This window comes from Rhinichthys klamathensis, unplaced genomic scaffold (assembly GCF_029890125.1).
Source record: "Rhinichthys klamathensis goyatoka isolate OS25496 unplaced genomic scaffold, OSU_Roscu_1.1 h1tg000157l_1, whole genome shotgun sequence".
Taxonomy (NCBI): domain Eukaryota; kingdom Metazoa; phylum Chordata; class Actinopteri; order Cypriniformes; family Leuciscidae; genus Rhinichthys; species Rhinichthys klamathensis.
This window is the reverse complement of record NW_026606692.1, coordinates 4,015,917-4,039,505: the sequence shown is the minus strand read 5'-3', so window position 1 is coordinate 4,039,505 and position 23,589 is coordinate 4,015,917. Positions and strand designations below refer to the sequence as shown.

The window sequence follows — 23,589 nt, the reverse complement described above, 5'->3', positions numbered from 1 at the left end:
ATCACACACAGGATGAGGAGAAGACTAGCATTCCAGCTGACTGTGAGGGGCACGGAGCCAGAAGATGGGGAAGCGGATAGAGAGGGTGAAAGCAAGCCTGAAAGACTCGTAGAGAGAGAGAGAGAGAGAGAGAAGAGGAGGAGGGGGGTATTGGCAGCCCTGTCCTACAGAGCGAGGCCCGCAGGCATTTGTTTTCTGAGAGGAATTACAAGTGGAAGAGAAACAAACCCTACAGCCACTGAAAAGAAAATCCTCTCAGCTTTTTCTTTGCCTTTCTGCCATTCTTTAAAAAAGTGGGGAGTCTGTGGATTACAACAGGCTTTATTGGTTTACTTCGTATTGAGAATCGGGAAATTGAAGATGTCATTCCCGCTTTAGAGCTGGGGACAATAAGAGGATGCTGAAAACGAAGTCAACCATTTGCTTTGGCGGAGAGTCTGAGCTCGGCATGAGCTCAATTGAATAGAGAAAGAGGTTTTCTCACTGTTTTGCACACATGGGTCAAGGGCCAAAACAGCACCACAGTCAAATGCTGATGAAAAGATAAACAGATAATCTAAAGAAGATACAGCAAACAGTTCAAGTTGAATCGTCTTGCTTTTCAGGAAAGAAAAGAAGCAAAGAAAAACACTTTAAAAGTCTATGAGGCGAGAAACATTAAAAAGCACTTTGTTTTTTGAAGGGGTGGCCACAAGTTTTTAATATTATACACCACTGTTCAAAAGAAATGAATACTTTCATTCAGCAAGGATGCATTCAATTTATCAAAAGTGACAGTAAAGACGTTTAGAATGTTTCAAATAAATGCTGTTTTTTGAACCTTTCATCAAAGAATCCTGAGATATCACGGTTTCCACAAAAATATGAAGCAGCACGACTATTTTCAACATTGATAATAATCAGAAATGTTTCTTGAACAGCAAATCAGCATATTAGAATGATTTCTGAAGGATCATGCGATACTGAAGACTGGAGTAATGATGCTGAAAATTCAGCTTTATATCACAGGAATAAATTACATTTTAAAATATATTCAAATAGATACATTTAAACAATACTGTATGTTTGGTGCAGTAAATGCAGCCTTGGTGAGCACTTACACTTAATTTCGATAGTCCACTTTAGACAAACCAAATATAAGTACTGTCGCTTTGCACAGTCAACTAACTCTCATTAGAGTATTAGTAGACTGTTAGGTAAGGGTTAAGTTGGGTCAGTAGAATAAGTTGGTTGGCATGTAGTTGCAAAGTTACTTATAGTCAGTAGAATATCTGTTGGGGAGCATCAAAATAAAGTGTTAGCAGATATTCTATTAAGACGACAGTCTGGTAGTTGACATGTAGTAAAATGACTTATAGTTAGTACATTGTCTAAAGTGGACTGTCGAAATAAAGTGCTACCTCATCTCCTTTTGTGTTCCACCAGTCACATGGGGTTTGAACAATATAAGTATGAGTAAACTGGGTGAACTATACAGATGTCCCTACATTAAGAGTGGCAGTATATATAAACATCTTGATACATATGATCAAAAGACCAGATGTGTGAATAATTACTGCGAAGAAAATGCTTATAAAAACACTGAATGTGACAAGCTGCTGAATTTTGCAACCTGATGCTATCCAATTAGAGGCTGCTATAAACAATCGTTGGCTTTATATTATAATATTCCACCAAGCAAGAAACTTTTTTTTTCTGTTCAGAAGAAAGTTCACATCTAGACATCAGGGCAGTGACGACATTAATTAACAGGAAATATTCTCACTCCCTCAGCTCGCATGAACTCTCCAACCAAACTTAATTTGGCTTGAAGATGATTAATAATTTGATCATATTCTCAGGTCTACCAGCAGTAATTTTCTATCAAACTTAAATGTCAGATGGAAGCCTGGGTCAAATACGGTGCCATATGGTTCTCGACAGAGGTGTGAGCTGATGCATAATGAGAAGCATTTAAAGGACACGTTTTTAAAACGATTTAGCACAAAACCAGGCCTACGAAACAATAAAAAATTGATGTTGAACAAATTTGCATGCACAATTTTTTTAAATGAGCCCAAGCCCAAGTGTTTTAGCCCAAGTGTTTTAATAAAAAAAGATTCGCTAAAGTCAGCATAGCTCAAATTGTTTAGATAAACACTTAAATTAGCTTATAAATATTCAATGGCCTAATTTTTTTCAGTGCAGTAACCTTGATCAGAAGAAACCAGTGGACCCGTACCATCTAACATCATTTCCATTAGTGCATTATCCCATTATCTAGCAGTTAGTAGATTCGCTGCAAAAAAGTGAATAAAAAATAGCAGCATTCAACATAAATTAATAAATTCAACAGACCCAGACTTCATCATTAATTCGATTTATAAATAATGGCTTGTAGGAAATATATAAATTATTTTAAAAATCTGTAATAATGATGATAAGGTTGATAATGTCTTTAATAATAATGTGGGGGTTTCTTTCGCGGTTTTAATGCTGAATTCTTTCAGGGGAAAATGGAAACATCGATGTATACATAATGAGTTAATTCTTAAGCTTCCGCAGTCATTACAAATCATGAAAAAAGATGCGTAAAAACGCACGGCTCCGCGCTTCAGCTGCCCAGCCGTTAATCGGTTGACTGCCACCATCGTGTGGAGAGAGGATGGAATAACTTAACTGCTCGTTTACACTTCAAAAATCAAGAATCAGCCAAGAAACAAGATCGTTTAAAAAGAGACGGAATGAAACATATCCGTATTCAAGCACGTAACAGTGTGCGCAAACGCGCAATGGCGGTGCAAATAGTGATTTCTCATCACCACTGGATTTCTGATGTCAGTCTTCCATACATCTCTGACGAATGCTTTGACATATTTTGATTGATAAGGATCCTTAAGCACAAATATAAATGAAGCTGCGGCAGTATCACGAAATGCTCTCGGATGTAATGTGGACACTTGGAGTTTGGCACAGAAGTATTTGTGCTGCCTAAGTCAGAAAACAACAATCGCTGGGAGTTTACAGGTTGAATTTTTTTTTTTTTTATGCACTGACACGTGTCCACATATTAAATAAAATGCTATACCAGAACACCAAGCTATCCAATAAGACTGATATTATGGATGGATAAGCACTTTTACGCACGGGAGTTGGACGCTCACCTGACTGCGAGGTGCACAGGGGAACAATCACAGCAGTGAGGATGAGGACGATGATGATTTCAGATCGCATTTTGATCATATGAAGAGGCTGCATATCCATTTCTTCACATGTCCACTCCAATGTCCCGTTGGCGAGCTGTCAATTGTCTTTCAGCCTGTGCGTCTTTGCGCAGCTGTTCACATAGAGCGCATGATCTGGAGTTGAGCCTTGTTTTAAGTCTGCGAGTAAAACTGGATCAGTTCATTAAATGACAAGAGGTGAACGAGAGTTATTCCTGGTCTAAATGTGACTGCGTTTGGACTGTCAGCACTCTACGCTGAATTCCGGACCGAGTTACTGTCTCCGTGCTCGGGCGCGCGCCTTGAGCGCTTGAACACCGCCCTCCTAAGCACTGATTGGCAGGAGTGTGAATTCATTAAGGTGAGGCACGCCCCAAAACACAAATCTGTTTTTGTGTGTGGGTTTTAGTTCTTACTACAGTGTTCGAAGTCGTAGTTTGAACGGAATGAACATTTGATTCCACGTGCACATCCCCGAGACTCGTAACTGCAATAAGTTCAAATATTTGAAATTAATGTATTATTTTCCATGTCTCAATGCTTTTTAGACTTGGTACCATGGCAATACAACGTTATGTACGAGAACGCCTTGGTATTCCATTAAGTATCATGTAAATATCATAGTATACAGATTAGTGGCATTCAGTACGTGCATGATTATTTCTTAACAGTACAGTACTTTGTAAGAGTTAGGGTTAATCTTTTTTTTGCCATTTTTATTTGAATATGTGTGTGGCCAAGTGACGAGTTCTTTCACTATGCCTTTAGTTTATACACATGTACAAGCTAAACAATGTTTTTTTTTTTTTTTAAAAAAACAATAGCGCCATCTGGTGCAAAGATGAAGACAAACACAATGGCTGTGTCCACAAACCTTTGTTTGGTACAGCATTCCTTCTGTTGTAGGGTAAATTCTGGATTGCAATATACTTCAAATAATCACCCTACGATAATTGTTGTATGCGTAGGCAATTCATTTGCAAAAATATGCAGTATACAACAGAGACTGCTACAGAATTTGATTGCAATTGCCTTCAACATGTCCAGTGTAATTGGTGAACCGGACACAATTCAGTTTTTTTTTGTTTTGTTTTCTCAAATCTCACTATTTGATCTGACTGCAAAGAGTTAAAACAATTTTACACAAAATTGGACTAAAATAAGGCAGTAGGCCGTTTTCTTCTCCAAACATAGCCCTATAGTAAGCTACCTATTTTTGGCATCATAGGCAAATTTTGCATTATATAATGCCTAAGAATGTATCTGGGTAAGAAGCTCACTATGTTTTGAGCCAAAACCAATGTTAACAGACAAGCGGCATATTATTTTCCGATCATAGCTCTAGTGTACCTAGACAGCAGGTTTGGGCAATAAAGGCAAATTCACATTATATAATCCCTGAAAATGCCATCTAGGTAGGCAGCTCACTAGATTTTAGGGCAAAGCCAGTGATAACCTATGCACAGAGCTCTTAAGAGAACAAATTATGATAGCAAACTGTAGAAGTTTACACACAAGTTACTACAATTCTTTACTTAGTGGTAGAATTCCTCTTTAATATACTTTACAAATGGATATACACCCCCTGAAGAGAAAAAATAATCAAATTAAATAAAGTAAATCCTCACTAATTGAACAGGCTTTATGGCTGAGCAGTTCAGTAGCCCAGTGCATGCTACCAAACCAGACATGTATTAAAATCCCAGTCTCTCTCGCTCAAACACACACTCTCACTCTCACACAAACACAGTACTAGCATACAGGTATTCTTGTGTACATGCACACATCGGTAAAGCTGAACGTGTATACACTGACAAAAATGCATACGAGAGCAAAGGCTGAATCTCACCTGCACATCCAGAACATGTCCGGGTCATATTTCACTCCAAAATCACAAGCAATAAGAAGTTATATTTTCCATTTAACATTATTTGATGATAATTATGCACAGTTTTCTCAAAATGTCCTAATGAAAAAAAAAACTTTTTTTTTTTTTAATTTCGAGGAAACCATACATAATTCATCATCAAAAATAGTTGCAACTAAAAAAAAGCTTTATCAGCACATCGTAATTTTATGCTAAATAGATTTTCTTGTTTTTTGATTTCAAGTGTAAAATGTGAGCTGGACATTCGTGAGATTCACACATCTCACAGATTTGAACTGAAACAGTTTCATAACTCGTCATTTGCATGGGTGATACGGAGTAGTCTGATAACTGCAGTGATTTTACATGAGTTACAAGAAATCCACCGGCGTATTCTGCGGGACATCAGTGCTATATGCTTTCGCGCATTTCCTCAACGGTGGACTCCTCCCCCAGAGCCAATTTGGGATTTCTATGACATCACTTATGAACAAATTCATGAAGCAGGCTGCAGAAGTTGGCTTACAACGCATGTTCAGTTATATGTGGCAAAAACACAGAGGCACTAGCATAGGAGGTGACATCAGAGAGGTTACACGTCCTCATTTTCATGATCACCATCTTTGTACTTATTTTTTCTTTTCTTTTTTTGTGTGTGTGGGGGGGAGTAAAAGCAATCTTGATTGAGAAGAACCAGCGAGAGTGTCCGCTTCGAAATAAAAATCCCACAGAAATGGACAGTAAGGCCCACATCCCCACCTCCCAAATCTTGCTCAGGGACTCACGGCGTCATTCATTACACATTTTAACTTTCTTCTTTCCCCAAGTATGTTTTAATAGTTTGCGATTTTGTCTCAGTTGCAGTCTGAATCGACGTACATCTGCAAAGTCACATGCAAGTGAGAGCGGCTCACGTGGCAAACAGAGACATCATCTTGCATAGTTTTTGATGAAGTCCTGAACTTTGTTCCTGAAATCCTCCTAAAACAGGAAGCATTAAAGAAATTGATGGCTTTGGATACGTATGCAAATATCATTGTATTTATTTTTTTCTTAAAGCCGTTACGTTTCCAAAAGACTGTGCCAGTAGACATGTTTGGAAGCGTGTTTAAAAGCGTGACGTGTGCTGGTGTTTTACCTTGTCCCGTAAATGATGCTCTGCTGCATCTATATTCAATGGGTCATCAAAGTTAAGAAGATCCTGTGAGAGAAAAGACACATCTATTGGTTTTCGCACTCAAAATTGAAAACTGATTATCTAAGATCTTTCTTGAAGATAGCACGTGTACTTACAGTAAAGAGTGAATTCAGTCCCCATACTACATCCTGAAGATATAAAAATGGGTGGGAAAAATAATGCAGATTAGCCAACACAGAAACTTATTGACTTCCGCAAAAACACAAACATCACTTTCTTTGTAATAAATAAACCAACTAATATTAGATATTTAATTATACAGTCATACTTAGTTTAATATTTACATTATTTATCATAGTGATATGCATTTTCTGAAGAAAAAAACAAAGCTTGAGATGAAAAAAGTATAAAATGAATGACATTTCAAATCTGTAAACTACAAAAATATTTATAGAAGAAAGAAAGACAAAGTAAGAAAGGAAGGAAGGAAGAAAACATGAAGCATTTCAATACAGTTCCGCTTGGTAAACACTTTAATGAATTTCCCAAGATGCATTACAAAAACAGAAATTACCTTTAGTGTACGGGTGGGTGCCCATCCAGTACCATCAATTGAATGCTCTCGCAATAAACTTGAATACATGAATACAATATCAGTTAAAGAACATAAAAATAATCAAACCAATGTGGAGTCTGACACATTAAGACATATGAATACATAACAGACATACCTCAGGCAGATCTCTCCGGTTTCTGCAATGTTTGGGTGCCATATTCTAGTCATGCATTTGACTTTAGGAGGCTGTGGAAAGCAGAACATGGTTTGTAATATTACAGCCCTACCTAGGGTGCATGTTTGAATTTGATTCTATCTAACAGAGATCACTGTAAACAAGTCTATATGTAATCGATCTGCTTGATCACCCGCCTTTTCAAAATTGACAACATTATCATCTGTATTCCAGACTGGGAATACAGAGCAGCAATAATGTACAGTATCTGAAAAACAGTGCATATTTGAACATTAAAGCATATTAACCTATTCTATTACACCCAATACACAAAATAATGAACTTTTAAAAAAAGCATTGTATGACCCCTTTAATATGAATTACTATAAATGACTTCTAGTCATTATAATGCAGCTAGGTTTTTATACAATCATGGAAGTTTGTATAATGCTTTGCTTAATGCCTTTCGCCTCCATAATATTTCATGATTGTGGGTCCTTGTCTGGGTCTCTGCACAGCCTTTACTTATTTCAGGTGCTCTGAGGTCAAGGATGGGTTGTGTTATACATGTGTGCATTTGTGTGGGTACACTCAGACTACTCTTTTATTGAATTCAGACACTGCAAAACATCGGCAATGCCCGCAAACATCTATTTAACGGCCCGCTTACGAATGGACTACTAAAATCATCATTGCAGTGCAAGTGAGTAAGTGTGGCATTACCTCATTACTTCATGATATGTTACAGGCACTTACCACCATATTATAGGCTTCAAGAACTTCAATCTCAAACTGAAACTTTCCACCAAGGTAATAGCCTTCATCTGAAGAGATGTTTTGTGGAAATGGAAGGTTATATTTTCACTAGCACAATACAAAACAGTTGACAGATACTAGCAATGTAAAAAAAAAAAAAAAAAAAGAAACAGATGAGCAAAGGCCTATTCACACCAAGAGTGGCAAAAAACAATGTGAATCATATCTGAAAAATAGCAAATGATTTTTGTTTTTTTGTTTGCTCTTCTGGTTCCAGACACATGACCCATGAAGCAACAGAAAATAGATTATAAATGTTTTATTTTAAATACTTGTGATCTGTGAGAAAAGGCCTATGGATAGGTCAACTGAACTCTTTTACACTGTTCAACAGCGTTTGCATTTAATGGATATTAACAATTTAACCTTTTTAAAAGAGGTCAGAATTACCTGGAGAAATGGCCAACTGGAAGTGATGGAGTTTGTTTTCATCAGGAAATGTTACTTTACAGGTATCTGCAGAAAGAATAATATTTCGAATAATAGTTCATAATCACACAAATAGATATAAATTAACATCTGCATTACAACTGACAGATCCAGACAGATTTGTATCATGAAAAAAAAAGAATTTATGTTTTGTTTTTTATCATTTTAAAATGTTTCCTGCGATGTATGAAAGAACCAGCATTAGGGATGCACCGAAATCATACAATAAATCAGACAAAAATCATGTTATGACCAATAACTAATAAACAGACGCTATTCAGACTCTATAATATTTTGTCAAAAGAAATTAAAATAATTACAAAAAACTAAAAGCAATCATTTTAAATGCTACAGGGCATAACAACAATATAATGTATAGTGTGAACATTTATATTTATTTAAAGATTATATTTAATAGTAATTAATTCTTTTCAAGATTATATGACAACAAAAGAACAGCAAAAATCTAAAAATAAAATAAAGAGATATAAAATTCTAGATGTACAAACAAACAATGATATATATATATATATATATATATATATATATATATATACACTCACCGGCCACTTTATTAGGTACACCTGTCCAACTGCTCGTTAACACTTAATTTCTAAGCAGCCAATCACATGGCGGCAACTCAGTGCATTTAGGCATGTAGACATGGTCAAGACAATCTCCTGCAGTTCAAACCGAGCATCAGTATGGGGAAGAAAGGTGATTTGAGTGACTTTGAACGTGGCATGATTGTTGGTGCCAGAAGGGCTGGTCTGAGTATTTCAGAAACTGCTAATCTACTGGGATTTTCACGCACAACCATCTCTAGGGTTTACAGAGAATGGTCCGAAAAAGAAAAAACATCCAGTGAGCGGCAGTTCTGTGGGCGGAAATGCCTTGTTGATGCCAGAGGTCAGAGGAGAATGGCCAGACTGGTTCGAGCTGATAGAAGGGCAACAGTGACTCAAATAACCACCCGTTACAACCAAGGTGGGCAGAAGAGCATCTCTGAACGCACAGTACGTCGAACTTTGAGGCAGATGGGCTACAACAGCAGAAGACCCCACCGGGTACCACTCATCTCCACTACAAATAGGAAAAAGAGGCTACAATTTGCAAGAGCTCACCAAAATTGGACAGTTGAAGACTGGAAAAATGTTGCCTGGTCTGATGAGTCTCGATTTCTGTTGAGACATTCAGATGGTAGAGTCAGAATTTGGCGTAAACAGAATGAGAACATGGATCCATCATGCCTTGTTACCACTGTGCAGGCTGGTGGTGGTGGTGTAATGGTGTGGGGGATGTTTTCCTGGCACACTTTAGGCCCCTTAGTGCCAATTGGGCATCGTTTAAATGCCACGGCCTACCTGAGCATTGTTTCTGACCATGTCCATCCCTTTATGGCCACCATGTACCCATCCTCTGATGGCTACTTCCAGCAGGATAATGCACCATGGCACAAAGCTCGAATCATTTCAAATTGGTTTTCTTGAACATGACAATGAGTTCACTGTACTAAAATGGCCTCCACAGTCACCAGATCTCAATCCAATAGAGCATCTTTGGGATGTGGTGGAACGGGAGATTCGCATCATGGATGTGCAGCCGACAAATCTGCGGCAACTGTGTGATGCCATCATGTCAATATGGACCAAACTCCCTGAGGAATGCTTCCAGCACCTTGTTGAATCTATGCCACGAAGAATTGAGGCAGTTCTGAAGGCAAAAGGGGGTCCAACCCGTTACTAGCATGGGGTACCTAATAAAGTGGCCGGTGAGTGTATATATATATACCAGTATATAATTGTTTGTTTGTACATCTAGAATTATATATAGCAATAACTGATATGGTATTAATATACTGCACAAAATGTCCTGGATAAGATACACTCACTTGGAAGGTTGGTCTCAAGTTCTGCAACCTCTGTAAACAAATCAAAGCAGTGTTCAAAACTGATGGGTAGACTTATGAAACCAGCTTTTACTAACCAGTACATAAACAAATGTTTTAGAACGATATAGTTTTAAAATTTCCTTTGTTACTGGAATCCTTCCCTGAATTTGTTTATTATTGGAATTCTTGTTTATGAAGCACTGATACAAGACACATGTATGAAAGAAAAAGCATATGGCCACCAGCTATATGGCCAACTTCATTCTCACTATACCATCTCTAAATGTTAATTTGGGGCGGATCTAATGGCCTCACTGATTCAAAAAATAGCCTGAGTGTTTGACTGCGGATCATGAACTGCTTTTTTAAGCTGCTGGTAATGGCATACAGACTCCTCCTCTCAGTCTGATATAAATAGAGTTTACTGCTTTCCTGATCTGGCCTGCATCACATCACCTTACTGCCAGTACAACTGCCTGCAGACAGTCACCGCACAACACAACACAACACAACACAACACAACACAACACGACTCAACAACTCAACACGACTCAACAACTCAACATGCTCTCTGGATTCAGACCTGCTCTTCTCTTTCAAAAAGTTTGGCAGGGTGTTGTTCATGATCCAATTATAATGCGTGTTAAATCATGATAAATAGAATACATTTATTTTCAGAGACAACAAAGACAAAAACAAATCTTAGAGATTCAAATGTAGAAAGACAGACAGACAGATAGATACAGACAGACAGACAGATACTAGTTCAAAAAGTGCCAAAATTATTCTTAAACATATGACTGAAATGTATTTATATATATATTTAAACCAATAATTCAATGCACAAAACACGTTGTTGTCTGTACAAACATTGTTGAGTAAAAAAAATGCCTATTTGATGTAATCTGGTTTCTTTAACCTTGTGTTATTTTTTTGGGTTTTTGTGGATAAAGCAACGTCACACAACCTGTTCAGTGTTCATGTAGTATGACCTGTTCATGTGTAACTGCCTAATATGTGTGTGACCTTATCAGAACAGACCTAAAAATGGGTTGTGAACCACCAGGCTCTAGTGTCATGATGCCTGCCGGCAGAAGGAGTGTTTGGGCAGTGGTTCGTACCTTTGATGAGCAGTCGATCTCTGATGGACACTCTGTGAGAGGCATCATTAGAGCCTGCAGAGGTTCGACCGGCCCTCATGCCTTCCTCCCTCTTCAGCTTACTGGCTAACGTCAGCATACCAGCACACCAACATACACACGCTCACACACCTGTGACCAACACAAATACACACGATGATGGTGAACACTATTTTAGTTAACTAAACATGTCACTTGAAATAAATGTTAACTGAAATAACCTAGGCTATTTCAGCAAATATATATATATATATATATATATATATATGACATTCTGTTAGCTGAAATAGCCTAGTTTATATAATATGTTTACACTGAACATATAAAAATGAGAAATGTTTTATATATATATATATATATATATATATATATATATATATATATATATATATATATATATATATATATATAAATAAAAATCTCATTTTCATTTAGTTTAACTTGACGTACTAACATAAAATAAAATAACAAAAAATATTTAAATAAACATTTATAAATAAACTATATAGGCCTAGACATAAAAAACAGACAAATTTTAATGGAAAATATAAAATGACAGACATTATTATTTTTAATTACATCTAACAGTTAAATGCCTTCCAAGTGCAATGGCCCACGTTTTTGTGCAATATCCTTGTAAAATGTTGTCCTATTTATTCACAATAACGTGAATATGTTCAGTATCTGTAAATGTTTATTCTTTCTGAATAACCCTATCTGTGTCTTTATACTTTTTATATATTGTTATATTTATATATGTGTACTGGAAGCTTTAATCCCACGGTAAATTCCTTAAGTGTGTGCAAGCACACTTGGCAAAAGAGCTCTTTCTGATTCGGACATTATTTCTGTTTCGGCCCAATTTTGTATGTTTTCTGCAAAATCTTTACAATGATAATCATGTATATATATATATTATTATTTTTTTGCCAAAATACAAGTTACTAAATTATTAAAATTATAAACTTATTATTTTGCTAATCATATTCTTTTAATAGGTTCCTCGAACTCATTAGGCATGTATTATTGAAGCTTTAATCCTCTGTTGTTGTATTACACAAATTATTTGTAGAAAGCAAAATAAAATGTAACAAATTTTAAAATAATAATAAAAGTGTGCTGCAGTGTATCAATCATAATTTATTCATGTGTTTTTGTATTCTAAAACAAGCAGCTACTGTATTGTAAATACAGTATTATTACTATTATTAGCCTAAGTGTGCAAATGTAAACAATATGTCATCACTTCCTTGTTCCTCCCTCTTTAAACTGTTGCCGTCCGGTGACTACAGAGAACTGAACACCAGAACGGACAGGCATAGGACACGTTTTTTTACACAACACTTTTATACATTTATTTATTTAACACACCATAGGCTACTTCTTATTTACATTCCTTGCATTTGTACATACTGTACTTATTGTACATAGTACTTATTGTACTGTACATACTATTGTCTATTTTGTATATTGTGTATTTTTCAATATATTGTTATTTCCTATTTACTTATTATATTTGTATCCTTTATTAACTGTGTCCTGTCACTGTCATTCTGTTTGTGCTGTAGAAGCTTCTGTCACCAAACCAAATTCCTTGTATTTGCAAAACATACCTGGCAAAAAAAAAGCTCTTTCTGATTCTGACTGTTTTAGGACAGATTGTTTTTATAGCAACTGCAAACCTTACTGGAGTTCACATGAAGTAGTACATCACAGATGTGTTTTGTGTTTACGTTATACTGGCCATCATATAGCATTACATTAACGTTACTACTTTTAAACAACAACAAAAAATATATTGTGAGAAAAAAACAGACTCGCCAAGTATTTTACTACATATTCTGCTACAGATATTGTATTACATGTATATAACAAATTAAACACAAAGGGACACACTCTCTGGTGTGAAAGAATCAAGTACCATGGTATTACCATGTTTTTGGTGACATGGTTTCACGGTAATACCATGCAACTGACATGTACTAGGCCTACAAAATCCACAAATCAGCAATACCATGTTTTTTAAACAAGCACTGTGGTAATATCATGTAAATACCCTGGTACAGGAATAGGGTAATCTGTCAGTACAAATGAATAAATCAAAGTACCATGGTATTACCATCTGTTACCATTAGTCTGGTAACGTTATCTTTATACAATACCTACCTAAATATATAAAGCAATATTAAACCTCCTAAAACATGTATAAATTGTAGAGACTACAATAAGCGTATCAGATGCATGTTATGAAATTAAACAATACAAACTTTCATAATCATCAGTTACCGGTTCGGTTTGAGCCGTTATTGTGCTAACATGTTCATTCGCATCTACACTTTAACCCCCATCACACAGTGCATTGTTTATCCTGGATTTGAGATGACTATCTGGTAATATACAGAAATGTAGGGACTAAAATATCTTTACATTCATAATAAAACTAAAAAAAATGTCAATAACTCGGCTGCGAACGATATTACACTTACCTGCCGCTGTCAGAGTCACCGAACTGTCCCGTTTACACCATAATCGGGATATTCCAAATGAATTTCACGCCGTTTACCCCCAAATAACTTTTATGTAAATCACGTTGAAAGTCGTTAAAAGAAATAGAATTGAGTGGAATACTTCGCGGATTAGTTCCTTCTGTTGAGTTTAATGATTTCCGCTGCCTGAGCGGTATAGAAGCCGGAAGTTGTATCGTTCATTTTAAAAAAAAGTCCGTATGGAATCAAACGCCACAAATAAATTGTCCGCCCTTTTTCTGCAAAGCCAAATGAGATTTTGAGCCAGAGAACTTTCTTTATATTTTATGGTGTTTATAGAAACATTAAACACACGATATAATACATCCAACAGTTAAGTGTTTATTGTTCAACATTAATGTTCTTTGAAGTATTGAGAAACAATTGAAACAGAGGGATCATTTTAAGATTTCTGTGGTTTAGAGGCTAATAAATAGAAGTATTTCACTACCACTGTTACTTCAGTGTCAGCCGACGAGGCCCCCATTGCGTCCAACAACCTGAAAATAAGATAATGACAATTATTAACATTTTATTAATTATATTAAGTTTAATACTTATTATATATTCAAATTTCAGAAATAATTGGATTAATTACAAAAAAATCAAATGATGTGTTGACTTATAATTTAAGCATTTTTGATAATCTATGTATGCATAGGTTGAAATAATTAAATGACACTGGAGCTAATGGCTATTGCTTCTTTCAGAGCATCAGGTACGATGTTCCTTATGAGCCGAGACTGTCTGTTACCTGTCTGTGATGGTCTGAGACAGTCTCTTGGCCTCAACAGGATCCTTTTCCAGGAAACCTTGATATGTAGCGAAAGATTCAACCAAGCCAATGAACCTTGACAGTGGCATCATCATCCGAACCTTCAGACATTCATGCCTGTGCAAACAAATACAGGCATTTAAGTTTGAATCTGATATCTTTAAAGTCTTTAAAGGTGCCCTATGTAAAAACTGAGGTAAAATTATCCAAAAAATGAGCTACACGCATCAAAAGAATGAGAAGAAATAAGTGCAATGATGTCATTAAAAAATTGACAAGTTATAGTGCTGCCGAGATATAAACCTAAATTAGCATGCTAAATTACTAGCGCCGGCCCGACTGGTGTCGTAATACCAGTTTCGGCCATGGGAGGCGGTATGCGGGCAACATACATAACCACCAGCCAAACTGCAGTACACGAATAACTCGCACGGCTTGTGGGCGTACTTGAACCTGATGTCAATCGCGTCTATATGAGACCGGCATTTATAATTTAGTGTTGAGATGTTGTTCATTGAGTCTCTAATCTCTTAAAATATCCAAATGAACTGCGGCCTTACTATCGTGTCAATTGATTTGATTAATATGCACGAGGGGGAGAGAGAGCAGGAGGACTCATAGACAGTAAAAGAAATGGACAGAGCGATCTCATTGGAACTCAGTTGAGACAGTTGAAGCCCACTTTTAGCGATTTTTGAGAACTTCCGTTCCTGACGCGCAGACTCAGACCGACTCAAACTAAGCTTGATGACGTGAGCAACCTGTCTGACAGACGTAAATCTTCTAGTAGCTGTGCGTGGAAACTGCCAACGTTAATCTTGCAGAGACGGGGAACTTGAGCAAAGAGTTCTTTGGCGTGAGTGAGCAGGAGTAAGAATTACGTTGCTTTTATGGACTCATTATCTATGGGCTTCTCCCTTGACGGGACGTCCCCCCGATTGCCTGCGAGCTTCTCCTCCTGTCTGTACGGTTATTTCTGTACAGCGCGACAGAGAGTCGAGTGGTTATGACGCAATCGTTAGCCTATTTTTACTAAATCTGTTTCTACGGGGCCATAGTGTAACATAGAAGGTAATGGAGCCCTTTATACATTCTCGTGTTTCTTTAGAAATAAATAATGGACAAATGGAGTCTTTAAACGCCTCAGATGTAAAGTTATTCGCTGTCAAAGTGACGCAAAAATGAATGGGAGTCAATGGAAATGCTAACGCAAGTGAAGTTCTGCTACAACATGGCGGCACCCGGCCGGCTTCAACTTCCGGTCGATGGATTACCCCCTTGGGAGGACTGCCCTCGTGTTGTTTGAAGACGTGAGAGTGCGCGCGCGCGGCCGGGGCGCTCTCTCTTTCTCTGCTCGAAAGGCCAATTTATACTTCTGCGTCGAGTGTACGCCGTAGTGTACGGCGTACGCTACGCACGTAGGCGACGCCGTCATGAGCATTTATACTTCTGCGTTTAGGTCTGCGTTGCTCTGCAGTACAGCGCCGAAACGCTAGTTGGCGGCGGAGGGTTGTAATGTTCCACTGTGTTTAGATTCCTCGCGGCAAGAAGAAGAAGATTCCTCGCGGCTGTTTTGAGTTTAGGTTACTACAAGCAATGTCGACTGCAAGAGAGCAGATCATGTTGGAGTTGGAGCTTATCGAGGTGGAAAAGGTAAATTTTTAGTTTTTTTTAACAGTTTCGCTGTACTTAGAATTTAAAAATGGCGGGCGGTGCAGAAGAACACGCCGGAAATACATAGGAGGAAACGCGATGCTCCCAAGCCGACCAATCACAGATCTTGCGGTCCGCGTCGTCGCGACGTGTAGTTACATTTTTGAGGAGGTGCGCGTCAGGTTACGGCGAAGGGTACGGCGTATGGTACGCGTCTGTGCGTATGCTACGCCGTACCCACTGCGCGCACCCGACGCAGAAGTATAAATTGGCCTTTAGCCCTGTCAAGCGCAGCAGTCATTCTATTCTACATCACTCACCGATCAAAATAGGCTTTGGCGGGACAAAGCGGACGATTTGACGGTTTTTAGAAGATTAACAAACCGAAACTAAAAAACAGACTAGTAGGCCAACTTTCTGGAGGTATACTGCCCCCATCTGGTATGGAATATGCGGAATATGAATTTTATTTTTTGGCAGACATTCCACATGGCACCTTTAAAGTTTGTACGCTATTATTTGGTTACATTATACCATTACGTTTATAAAGCATTTTTTTTTTATTGGCATGATCCTTACAGAGCTTCTATGTAATAAAAAGCACACTTACCACTCTTTGTCATTGTATGAAACAAGGTCATATATCTTCTTGTACACTTGGAGGGAACTGGATCCTATATAAGCTTTCCGAAAAGGGTGCAGGGTTGCATATAACTGTAAATTGAAAAATAGATTTTACACTGAAGATCTCTACACTGTAAAAAAATTGCTGTAGTTATGCAGCTGTTTGCCAGTAACTTACTGTAGATTTAAATTGATGTATATTTACTGGCAACAGTTTGTTCAAAGTTAAATGAACATTAAACATTAACAAGTCTTTGTCTTTACAGAATAAAATTATAAAATAGCATTCTAATGCAAAGCATTCTGGGAACCAGAAATCTTCATCAACCTTTTTCTGTTTTTCTTTTCCTTCAGATTTTGGTTCCCAGAATGCTTTGCATGAGGCTGTTATTTTAGTTTTATTCTGTAAAGATAAAGACTTGTTAATGTTTAATGTTCATTTAACTTTGAACAAACTGTTGCCAGTAAATAACATCAATTTAAAACTACAGTAAGTTACTGGCAAGCAGCTGCCAGTAATACTGTAATTTCTACAGATTTTTTTTACAGTGTAGTGCTAGAAAGCCAATGAATTAAAATGCAGCATCATACTTCACATAGGCTGCCTCATATCAAATATTTATAATATAGGTTTCCTGAACAACAACCCATGAAACATTTTGTTTATGGTTTATTTAACCTCTTGACAGATTTGATTGAGTTTCGAGGTACTTTCTCCATATTCCAGCTCAAAATCCATGGTGTAGCTGAGCAGCGCGAGGCAGCCTCCTGGCCTCAGAATCCTGTCTGCCTCCCGCAGGAAGAGCGGATGGTCAAACCAGTGAGCAGCTGACATGGATGTAACCAAGTCGGCAATATCGTCCTCAAAGGGCAACTCCTCTGCAGGACTCTGTCTAATGGAGCAGGATAAACACATAAATAGCCATAGTGTGCGTACAGTGGGAAAAATAGGGAGGGAATATTTAAAAAGTGGATAAAAACATAATTGTAAGATATCTAGAAATGTTATAAAATTATATAAAATTGCATACATTTATGTAAAATTTAGAAATATACATACACAGTATTAATATAGCCTATATAAAAATAGTATAAATAGTACACAGTATAAACATATTTAAATATATATACACACACAGTATAAAGAGAGGTATTCTTCTCTGCTTCTATTGTTTCTCAATCATTTTAAGAACATGTGTTGAACAATAAATCATTTGTTTCAATGATTTCAATAAATCATTGAAAACTAAACAATTAACATACAAATTGGATTTGTATTTACTGTGTATATTTTGCTATTTATTGTTCAACACACACACACACACATAAGCATATACGTGTATGTATATATATATATATATATATTAGGGCTGTCAAATGATTAATCGTGATTAATCACATCCAAAATAAAAGTTTTTTTTACATAATATATGTGGGTGCACTGTGTATAATTATTTTATATATATAAATACACACACATGCTTGTATATATTTAAGAAATATTTTCATGTATATACTGTATATAAATTTATATATAATTTATATTATATATAAATATAAATATTTTATGTATAAATAATATTTTTTTCTTAAATATACATGCATGTGTGTGTATTTATATATATACAAAATAATTATACACAGTGCACCGACATATATTATGTAAAAAAAACTTTTATTTTGGATGTGATTAATCGTGATTAATCATTTGACAGCCCTAATATATATATATATATATATATATATATATATATATATATATATACACACATACATATACACTCACCGGCCACTTTATTAGGTACCCCATGCTAGTAACGGGTTGGACCCCCTTTTGCCTTCAGAACTGCCTCAATTCTTCGTGGCATAGATTCAACAAGGTGCTGGAAGCATTCCTCAGGGAGTTTGGTCCATATTGACATGATGGCATCACACAGTTGCCGCAGATTTGTCGGCTGCACATCCATGATGCGAATCTCCCGTTCCACCACATCCCAAAGATGCTCTATTGGGTTGAGATCTGGGGCCTCATTTATAAAACTTTGCGTAGGATTTGCGTCAGAAGTGGCGTACGGATGAAACATAGGACGTGCGTACGCACAGAAATATTCGGATTTATAAAACCGTGCGCACGCACATCCTACGCATTTTCCCCTTAATAAATCACAATCAATTCTAAATGTAGCGCAGCTTTTGCGGCTTCATGTCACGCCCATAGTTGCCCATAAATAGTCCGTGAAACGCCCACAAGTTAATATTCATCGATTGCGAAATCATGGCAAACATAGAGAGGAAATAAAAAAAACGTAACTTCACTCAATGTGAAGTAGAAGTTATCATTGGCGAGGTGGAAAAGAGGAGAAAAATGTTGTTTGGAGGGCACAGTGGGCATTAGACTACTAATGCCAAAAGGGCACTTGAGTGGCAAAAGGTTGCAGACGCCGTAAATGCTGTAGCCTCACAACCTCGGACTGTGGCCGAAATAAAAAATAAATGACAAGCTACAGATCTCCGTTATAATCTACTTGGAAATGGGAAATAGTTCAGCGCAAATGTAATTTCTTGCAGCTTTCTGAATGATTGAGACATAGGTCTACGTCATACGTTATTTTATCAAAAATAAAAACAAACTAAAGGCATATGCATGAAATACCTGCATGAATACCATGATTCCGTAGCTGATAAAGACATTTTTACTATGAAAACAACTTTCCCCAGTGGACAAATAATACATCTATCTATCTATCTATCTCTCCCTAATTATCTATCTATCTGACTGACTAGCTATATCTGCTCCGCCAGACGGACACATTGGCGAGAATATCAGTTTTGTACATTATTTCGTTCTGTTTACCATCTTATTTATGAGGATGAATTGTATAACATGCCAATATTATTGCAGAACATTTCACTTTTCTTTTTGCAAATATGTGTTAATTTGCATTTCTGTTGCAGATCGATCAAACGGGTGTTCGTGTAGGCTGTTAATTGTAATACTTGCTTTGTGACGTCTTCGTGTTATTTATGAGAGGCAGTATTGCCATTTATTTTACACAACGGTCTACAGTTTCACACACTTTCACGTGTTTCTTCCATCTGCCGACGGTGTCGCCATTTCTCATTTCACCCGTTTTTGTGCGTACGCCTGGGTCAGAGCTTGCGTGAAGGACCGCACATTTTACCGTCAAGTTTGCTTTTTATAAATACCAATTATTGCGTAGAGAGCGGCGTACGCCTTCTTTTGTGCGTACGCAACGTTTATAAATGAGGCCCCTGGTGACTGTGGAGGCCATTTTAGTACAGTGAACTCATTGTCATGTTCAAGAAACCAATTTGAAATGATTAGAGCTTTGTGACATGGTGGAAGTAGCCATCAGAGGATGGGTACATGGTGGCCATAAAGGGATGGACATGGTCAGAAACAATGCTCAGGTAGGCCGTGGCATTTAAACGATGCCCAATTGGCACTAAGGGGCCTAAAGTGTGCCAGGAAAACATCCCCCACACCATTACACCACCACCACCAGCCTGCACAGTGGTAACAAGGCATGATGGTTCCATGTTCTCATTCTGTTTACGCCAAATTCTGACTCTAACATCTGAATGTCTCAACAGAAATCGAGACTCATCAGACCAGGCAACATTTTTCCAGTCTTCAACTGTTCAATTTTGGTGAGCTCTTGCAAATTGTAGCCTCTTTTTCCTATTTGTAGTGGAGATGAGTGGTACCCGGTGGAGTCTTCTGCTGTTGTAGCCCATCCGCCTCAAGGTTGTGCGTGGGTTAGGGTTAGGGTTAGGGTTAGGGTTAGGGTTAGGGTTAGGTTAGGTTAGGGTTAGGGTTAGGGCTTCACAAATGCTTTGCTGCATACCTCGGTTGTAACGAGAGGTTATTTCAGTCACTGTTGCCCTTCTATCAGCTCGAACCAGTCTGGCCATTCTCCTCTGACCTCTGGCATCAACAAGGCATTTCCGCCCACAGAACTGCCGCTCACTGGATGTTTTTTCTTTTTCGGACCATTCTCTGTAAACCCTAGAGATGGTTGTGCGTGAAAATCCCAGTAGATTAGCAGTTTCTGAAATACTCAGACCAGCCCTTCTGGCACCAACAATCATGCCACGTTCAAAGTCACTCAAATCAACTTTCTTCCCCATACTGATGCTCGGTTTGAACTGCAGGAGATTGTCTTGACCATGTCTACATGCCTAAATGCACTGAGTTGCCGCCATGTGATTGGCTGCTTAGAAATTAAGTGTTAACGAGCAGTTGGACAGGTGTACCTAATAAAGTGGCCGGTGAGTGTATATATATATATATATATGTGTGTGTATGTATATATATATATATATATATACACACACACACACAGTTATATATGGCTTTCTTATGCACGAAAAATATTTATTTCTTTTCATTTGTGGTTGAATGTGATCTGGTCACACTTTCGTGATGTTTAAACATTCAATAACAAAAAGGTAATAATAAAAATAACACCATGGCAATGATGGAACTATACTATGTTTTTAGAAATGTGACATACTGACAAGATACTTCAGAGAATATTAAGGTACTGCATGCAGTACCTTAATATTCTCTGAAGTATCTTGTCAGTAGTACCTTGGTATTGCCATATGATGCCCTCACATATACCATGGTACTGCCACAGTACTTTTTTTAAGCATAATGAAGCTAAGAATTGTTCTATATTTTCTTGCAGGTGTTGATAGTTATTTTGTACCTGTAACACAAATTTGCAGCGTGATCTTTAGCAGAGGCTATCTCCAGTTGAGCTGAACTGATATCTGTCCCGACCACAGTCATAAAGTGAGGAGCCAGTAGTTCAGTGCCCTGTCCTGATCCACAGCCCACATCCACTGCCAGATCAAGCGGCTCCTGTATCTGTTCAGGTCAAAAGAAGGCTTTAGCTACTCTGGTGTGTTTTCAACAGCTGACTTCAATGCGTCTGTCATTCGAATTTAAAAACTTAAAAGGATAGTTTAAGTTAAAAAAAAAATTCCAAACTCATGTAATTTTCTTTCTTTTCACAGTCTTATGTACCAACGCGGAAGTAAGCTATTTTCTTTGATTGAGTGACAATTCGATTCATTTGACGCTATAGGCCTACAGCAAATAATGGGAAGAATAACAAAATGCTGTAAATGCTCAAATAATTATGATATAATGAGTTTGTAATTTCAAGCAACATAACGGAAAGTTGTTGTACAGCTAAAATAAATGGAAGCGGATGAGACATGAAGTTACAATGGCCACGTCCACTCTATTGTTGAGAATAAGGTGAGTAACACCTGAAATCTGCTATTTTGCATTAAAAATAAAGCATTCAGGTTTCAAAAATGAGGGTTTACAAATGATGACAGAAATTTGATTTATATATAGGCTATTTACTATTTCTTTAATATTTAATTCATGCAGTAAATGTGAATAAATCCATAATAGGCCTACTTCAGCTTAGTCAGAAAAGGAACACTGACAATATTTTAAAAGATTTTGTTTGCAAAAGTTTTAACAAAGCAATAAGTGACTTAAGCTACTGTCTATTTGCAATTATTTTGTTGGTGTAAACGTTTCACAAGCTAAACAATATAACTTTGTTTTCACATGTCTTTGATTCTTTTCCACAGTTTAGCCTCAATAAAGACAAATAAAACTTCAGATACATAATGTGCTGAGTCATTATGACCCAAGCTTTTCCAAACACACTCATCTCACATAGCCTACTCTTTTTCGAAGGAAGTTCAGCACTTCGTCTAGGAGTTCCTGAGGAGGAGACACCCGGTAACGCTGGTAAGATTCAGCATGTACTTTTCCCTCAAAATGTCTCTGAGCCATTTCCCCTTTCTAGAGCCGCTGTTAGTCCATCCAACAGACACAACCTGAGAATCTGGCCTTGGGTTATTAAAACAAGCATAGGCGGAGTGTGTGTGGGGCAGGGCAAAAACACCTGACTGCTGCTGTTTCGGGTTGCTTTTACAAATAAAAGCTGCCAATAACTGCTGATATAGGATCAGTTTTCTCCGTAATGATAGCATATCGACGAAACCTTTGCCTATCCAGTGCGGATCTGTGTTTGCGCTCTGGAGTGCATCAAGGGTTTCGATTTACAAATGTGTTTTTGTAGCATTGAGAAATGCAGCCAATCACAGACACCACTGTTGATATCTAGACCGCAATGTCCAATCAGAGTTGTTTAAGTTAGAATTCACTGACCACTCGAAGAGATTCATTGTGCTGTCAGTTTCTTTGAACTTTAGTGAGATTGCGAGGTGATTATAAACGGAGCGCTTTGCTCTCTTTCTAGGCTAGGCTGTATTAATAATAATTTATAGGCTATATATATATTCAGAATTTGAATGAAACTTTCGTTTTTCATACCTGCAGCCTATGTAGCCTACACAGCAAAAGTTTCGGGATTGACATTAATATTTCACTAATATCACCCTCCCTCAGTGATTTGGTTCTGGAACCGGGCCAGGTCTAAGCACAGGATTTGGCTGCATTATGTTGCAATGAACATGTTTTGTGAACATAGCCGCTTTAAAATTAAATAATTGATCGGGAGCGCATATGCAATCTATTTAAATATGTTTTTTAAGGGGAAGCGCATCTCTTTACCCTGAAGTTGGTTCACCCTCCACATATGAATGCAGTCGCGTTTACTGCGTTTTACCTCTGTACTTTTAGCGTCTGGAGTGTTTTTATTATTTAATTAAATTACAGTAATCGTTAAAAAAGCTATAAAACATTGGAAATGTTAGATATGTTACAATACACAGTGGTTT

At 37.3% G+C, this 23,589-nt stretch overlaps 3 protein-coding genes across 4 annotated transcripts in view; all 3 read right to left on the bottom strand.

Annotated features, from left to right (window-relative positions):
• erbb4a (erb-b2 receptor tyrosine kinase 4a) overlaps positions 1 to 3,469 on the bottom strand; it is a 207,324-nt gene extending 203,855 nt beyond the window's left edge. Inside the window, exon 1 of one of the 2 annotated variants that reach the window (XM_056258702.1) lies at positions 3,144 to 3,469. In XM_056258702.1, coding sequence (XP_056114677.1) covers positions 3,144 to 3,243 — 100 coding nt within the window. In that variant the 5' untranslated portion in view covers positions 3,244 to 3,469. The remainder of the gene's footprint in view (positions 1 to 3,143) is intronic. The other variant, XM_056258703.1, reaches the window with a different exon arrangement.
• A 2,261-nt stretch (positions 3,470 to 5,730) lies between these two features.
• On the bottom strand, positions 5,731 to 13,929 carry ube2f (ubiquitin-conjugating enzyme E2F (putative)). Its single transcript, XM_056258701.1, has 10 exons — positions 13,701 to 13,929; positions 11,197 to 11,346; positions 10,076 to 10,105; positions 8,146 to 8,211; positions 7,696 to 7,763; positions 6,940 to 7,010; positions 6,783 to 6,840; positions 6,364 to 6,396; positions 6,209 to 6,271; positions 5,731 to 6,051 (listed from the first exon to the last, which is right to left on the bottom strand). Exons 2-10 carry the CDS (start codon positions 11,312 to 11,314, stop codon positions 6,001 to 6,003), a joined length of 558 nt encoding a protein of 185 aa, XP_056114676.1. The 5' UTR covers positions 11,315 to 11,346; positions 13,701 to 13,929; the 3' UTR covers positions 5,731 to 6,000.
• Positions 13,930 to 14,100: 171 nt separating this feature from the next.
• On the bottom strand, positions 14,101 to 22,698 carry si:ch211-93g23.2 (uncharacterized protein LOC100005086 homolog). Its single transcript, XM_056258700.1, has 6 exons — positions 22,529 to 22,698; positions 21,528 to 21,688; positions 17,471 to 17,684; positions 16,778 to 16,881; positions 14,494 to 14,631; positions 14,101 to 14,239 (listed from the first exon to the last, which is right to left on the bottom strand). The coding sequence occupies exons 1-6, from the start codon at positions 22,637 to 22,639 to the stop codon at positions 14,143 to 14,145; spliced, it is 825 nt and encodes a 274-aa protein (XP_056114675.1). The 5' UTR covers positions 22,640 to 22,698; the 3' UTR covers positions 14,101 to 14,142.
• Between the last annotated feature and the right edge of the window lie 891 nt (positions 22,699 to 23,589).

Coding starts and splice junctions, on each gene's coding strand:
- ube2f (XM_056258701.1), bottom strand. CDS start 11,314: ATGCTGACGTTAGCCAGTAAGCTGAAGAGGGAGGAAGGCATGAGGGCC. Junction 7,764..8,145: donor CCAGTTGGCCATTTCTCCAG/GTAATTCTGACC, acceptor ACATCTCTTCAG/ATGAAGGCTATTACCTTGGT. Junction 6,397..6,782: donor CACCCACCCGTACACTAAAG/GTAATTTCTGTT, acceptor TTATATCTTCAG/GATGTAGTATGGGGACTGAA.
- si:ch211-93g23.2 (XM_056258700.1), bottom strand. CDS start 22,639: ATGGCTCAGAGACATTTTGAGGGAAAAGTACATGCTGAATCTTACCAG. Junction 21,689..22,528: donor TGAACTTCCTTCGAAAAAGA/GTAGGCTATGTG, acceptor TGACCTGAACAG/ATACAGGAGCCGCTTGATCT. Junction 14,632..16,777: donor TCATACAATGACAAAGAGTG/GTAAGTGTGCTT, acceptor TTGTTTGCACAG/GCATGAATGTCTGAAGGTTC.